The sequence below is a fragment of the Sinocyclocheilus rhinocerous genome, unplaced genomic scaffold (genome assembly GCF_001515625.1).
Source record: "Sinocyclocheilus rhinocerous isolate Xijiao unplaced genomic scaffold, SAMN03320098_v1.1 scaffold1295, whole genome shotgun sequence".
NCBI classification, from domain to species: domain Eukaryota; kingdom Metazoa; phylum Chordata; class Actinopteri; order Cypriniformes; family Cyprinidae; genus Sinocyclocheilus; species Sinocyclocheilus rhinocerous.
Window position 1 is genome coordinate 1,905,921 of NW_015660499.1, and position 4,872 is coordinate 1,910,792.

Sequence of the window (4,872 nt, forward strand, 5' to 3'; positions counted from 1 at the left end):
TCGGTTCATCGGTCAGTCAGGTATGCTGGGGCTTCCTCAGGCCATCTGGGAAAGAGAGCAAACCAAGTCCCTGTGGAGTTCCTTAGACATTTAGCATCAGTTTTTCTTATGAACAAACACACACACACACACACACACACACACACACACACACACATAGACCACCAGTCAAACGATTGAACCCACTTCATCTGTAACCGTAAACTCCCATGAAGCACTGCATTTGACAACTGAGTCAGATATTTTATACAATGTATGTATCTTAATATTTGATGTCTCTCTGTCTGTCTTCAGGTATGGAAGATTTGTCATATGTGGGGTCTGGCTGAGGGCCGCTGTTGCCCGGGCGTCTGCACCCCATTGGCTGATTCTCCAGCATGTACCGTAGAAACGGCCTATCGGATGGCACCAGCATTAGCTCCGCCTCCTCTGAGGTAACTGCTCCTCCTTTCTTAAAAATTCTAATATAATAATATTTTGAAATTAACTGATGAATAAATATTTACTCATCATTGGGAATAAAATGTACTTATTTCAGCAGTATGATAGGATTTATTTTTAGTGTTGGAACTGTGATTAATTATAACCGTATGGTTCTTTAGTGACTCATGTACAAGGTTATTACAGCTAACTAAAACCATAAAAAACATTTTCATTACTTGAAATAAACACTAACTGAAATAAAATATTTTTAAAAATTTATTTTATTTCAGGTAGTTGGCAAAGCAGCATTTGTCATTTTCATTTAGTTTATGTTTTAAAATATCTAAAACTAAAACTGAAATAAAAATGAATAAAAGCTATACATAGACATTTTCATTATAAAAAAATCAATAACCAATAAAAATGACAAAAACACACAGCAAAAACGTAAAAATGCTTATGTACACGGGAATTTATATATAACTATATATGTTAACATATACAATGAATTAAAAATCCTTAACGTGTTCAAATAATTTAACACATAAGTGCTGAAGCACGCAAAATTGCATCATTAACGTAAATTACATCACAGTAGATGATCTTGGGAGTCGGAGAAAATCACTCTGAGCATCAACAATGGCTCAAGCACCTGTAACCCTGGTAGGCAGAAATTTCTATGTTTTATACATCTATTATTAATATAATCTATTAAGATCTATCTCTAACACTAGTGTTCTCTATTCTTTTTCTATTCTATCTACTTGTTTTCTTTTTTATTTATTATAAAAAAAAAAACTCCTTGATAGGAATACTGTGTTAGACTAACTGGGACTTGTTACAGCACTTACATATCATTGCTCTTTTGTTGGTTTGATTGCTTCTATTGTCCTCATTTGTAAAAATATGGAACATCTCTGGAGTCATATGAGAATCAGCACATTTCAGACTTGCCAAATGTAATAACGATCTCAGCACACATGGTTAAAACTCGGTTTTTGGGGGTCAGTGCACTTGCTGTCCTCACTTGCATCCTCTGCAGGGTGGCTGTCTGATGGACAGTTTATGGGTTTGCAGTGGAGCATTGCATTGCTCTAATGAGTGTTTGACACTGAATGACAGGCGGTGGGAATGAGGTGGTGCCTCTGGCATCTGCAGACCCTCCCGGCCCTCTCCTCATTTCCACTGCCAGCCCGTTCCTCACTAAATGTAAATAAAAATAATGTACGATACTTAATTTTTAAAAACATAACGATACCAGCCTTTCGGTAGCTCGTGACTTCAAACCTCCGTGAAGAGCGTCGGGCGTTTCTATTTACAACATGCGTTGAGCGTTGTAGCCAGTCACAGACATGTTTGTTGAGCACGTCAAAGCAATGGACAATCAGAGGCTTTTAAGTCATAACCTCTAAATAAATTTGTTCAGCACGTGGGCTGTTTGTTAGTTCCTTTTTCGCTGTAGCTATAAAAGTGCAAAGACGATGTAAATAAGAGATTAATTGTGCAGTATAGACAGGTTTTTATTTATCCATTTATTTTATTTAATTATTATTATAACAGGTGTTCATTCAGTCAGTGAGCTTGCGCTGCGGATTAACTGAAGTGATCAGATTAATTGATTATAAAGGAAGTGCTCTTTACTCGGTTTCTCAGTAACCCATTCATAATTTGAATAAAAGTTAAATTTTTCACGCTGCTAATGCTGCTTTTTTTATACTGCAAAGTTTCGGGAATGACGACCCTATTAAAATGCGGGACTGAATTGTGATGTTTGACGTTGTCATAATAACGATCAAAATACGGTAGGTATGTGCATTACGTCTTGCCACCTGAAAGGTTTCGTTGTTATTTTATTACTTTCATTTGATCTTTTTAATGCAGTGTTTGCATAATTGAACATGGAATTTTCTTGATATTGGTTCCATCTTCTGAAAGTACCATGAAGTACCTTTTAATATATAAATTATAGTAATATCTAACATCACATTACTTATCAGCCATAACATATTTGACACTGAATGACAGGCGGTGGGAATGAGGTGGTGCCTCTGGCATCTGCAGACCCTCCCGGCCCTCTCCTCATTTCCACTGCCAGCCCGTTCCTCACCTCTGTTCACCCCTCATTACCCGACTCACAGCGGCACCCCCAGCCCACGACCTGCCAGCCTCTACTATCTACAAACTGACACGCTCCTCCACTCATACAAAAGTACCATGATATCAGATATTATTTACACACATGCATTACTGTTCAGAAGTTTGGAGTTGGTAAGATTTTGTAATGTTTTTAAAAGAAGTCTGTTCTTCTCACCAAGGCTGCATTTATTTGGTCAAAAATACAGTAAAAATAGTAATATTGTGAAATGTTATTGCAATTTCAAATAACTGATTTCTATTTTAATTTATTTTAAAATGTAATTTATTCCTGTGATCACAGCTGAATTTTCAGCATCATTACTCCAGTCTTCAGTGTCACATGATCCTTCAGAAATCATTCTAATATGCAGATTTGCTGCTCAAGAAACATTTCTGATTATTATCAATGTTGTGCTGCGTCATATTTTTGTGCAAATTATTATTTTTATTTTTTTTACAGGATTCTTTGATGAATAGAAAGTTCAAATAAAAGTATTTATTTGAAACGGGAATGTTTTGCAACATTCCAAATGTCTTTACTGTCACTTTTGAATAAAATAATAAATTCCTTTCAAAAAAATCTTATTGACCCCAAATTTTTGAATGTTAGTGTACCATAATGATGAATAATTGACTTAAAATGTACTTGAAAGGTTCTGAAAAATCCATGCTATTGTAATTATTATAGGGTTTTCCATTGTGCAGTTTTATGGTAATACCATGGTACTTTTTTTTTTGTAAGGCTCCGTGGTTTTTTTTTCATTCATTGATTGACTGAAAAGATTCTGTAACTTTAAAGTCTGATAAAATCCATGATAGTGTCCAAAACCTTGGTTTTTCATTGTGCATTTTTATGGTAATACCACAGTACCTTTTTTTGTAAGGCTCAGCTCTTTTTGATTTTATATTTGGACATTTACACATCCAATGCATAAAAACATAAGACATACGCCCATACGCTCACAGACGTGTCCTCATGCAGATACTGTTATCATCAGATCAAAGATCGTTTCAATCGAGATCCAGGAACGTTTTCATGGTTTTTCCAGCGCTGGCAGTCGTCCCGTGAGAAACATATACCATGTCTGCCATCAAAACCTCACGCTAACCCCACAACTTCGCTTTTCCATGGAAAGAACTGTGCTGACTTTTTTTTTTAATGATCGGTTCAGCTGTGGCTGATGGTCAATACATGAGGACCGCACCAGAATAAATGAGGGATAATATATAGTCATTATCACAAATTAAACCCCAGCCAGCACAATAAGACCAGGAACATTTAGGAGGACAGTAAATGTGGTCAATTTCGATTCTTTAATTAGTTCATTGTTTGCATCCCTCCCTCTCTTCTCTCTAATTGTTCTTGCCTTTATGAGCATCTGTAATATTTCATGCTTGACATGTTGGTATCTTCATATGGTTTCTTTCTCATATTCAGGGAAGTAACAGCTCGGTGTCTGTGGACGGCCCGAGCGCTGACTACGCGAAGAGCTACGATGCTGTCGTTTTTGATGTGCTCAAAGTGACGCCAGAGGAGTTTGCAGTGAGTAAATCTGTCAGCGTTGAAACTGATGCGTTCTCTGGTGGAAACCTGAGACGGCCTTTGGTTCTACGTTGTTTGTCTTGTCCTGTAATGATGCAGTCTTATTAGTAGCAGTCCTGGTCATTCGGGACCTTTCCGTTCGGAAACAATAGCTCCGGTCCAAACCGAGCGAGCAGCATCCTGACTGACATGGAGCCTCAGAAGCTCTCGATATTGAGCGACTCCTCTCATCTCATCCCTGTGGCGGCAATGAAAGGGAAAATACTTGTGGAACAAAGGCTGTTGAAAACGTCATTACTCACTGTTGTGCTCTATGGAGTTTGATGTTGCTAAGGGAACATGTTTTAACCAGTCTTAGCTGATCTCCCGGCCTGGTCAAGCCGGTCTGTCAGCTGGTTTTATGAGGGTTTAGGGCACTTTCAGTTGGTTAAAATGAGACAAGTTTAAATCAGCTAACGCCAATGAACCAGTTTAGATGGGCTAGGCTTTTCTTATACATTTTTATTTTTTATTTTATTATTTATTTTCTTTAATCGTTTTATTTTCTTTTAATCTTTTCCTTTTTTTTGTATGAAGCTGAGACCAATTAACCTGTTAAGATGGGTTTTGTTTTTTTTCATCATAAATATTATAAAATTATTTTATTATTTTATATAATAAGAATAATAATAATAAAATGCATTAAAATTTAAGTATTCATTTCTTTTCTTATTTTTTAATACATTTTAATATTTTAATATTGTATATATTATATTTAGTAACATGGGTTT

The 4,872-nt window shown here is 36.2% G+C and overlaps 1 protein-coding gene across 3 annotated transcripts in view; it reads left to right on the forward strand.

Annotated features, from left to right (window-relative positions):
• LOC107725136 (ras-specific guanine nucleotide-releasing factor RalGPS1) overlaps window positions 1-4,872 on the forward strand; it is a 132,740-nt gene that overhangs the window by 18,352 nt on the left and 109,516 nt on the right. For 2 of the 3 annotated variants that reach the window (XM_016534293.1, XM_016534295.1), the window contains exons 2-3: window positions 295-434; window positions 3,998-4,102. In XM_016534293.1, the coding sequence (XP_016389779.1) occupies window positions 378-434; window positions 3,998-4,102 (162 nt within the window). In that variant the 5' untranslated portion in view covers window positions 295-377. Of the gene's footprint in view, window positions 1-294; window positions 435-1,016; window positions 1,087-3,997; window positions 4,103-4,872 lie in introns of those variants that run through there. The other variant, XM_016534294.1, reaches the window with a different exon arrangement.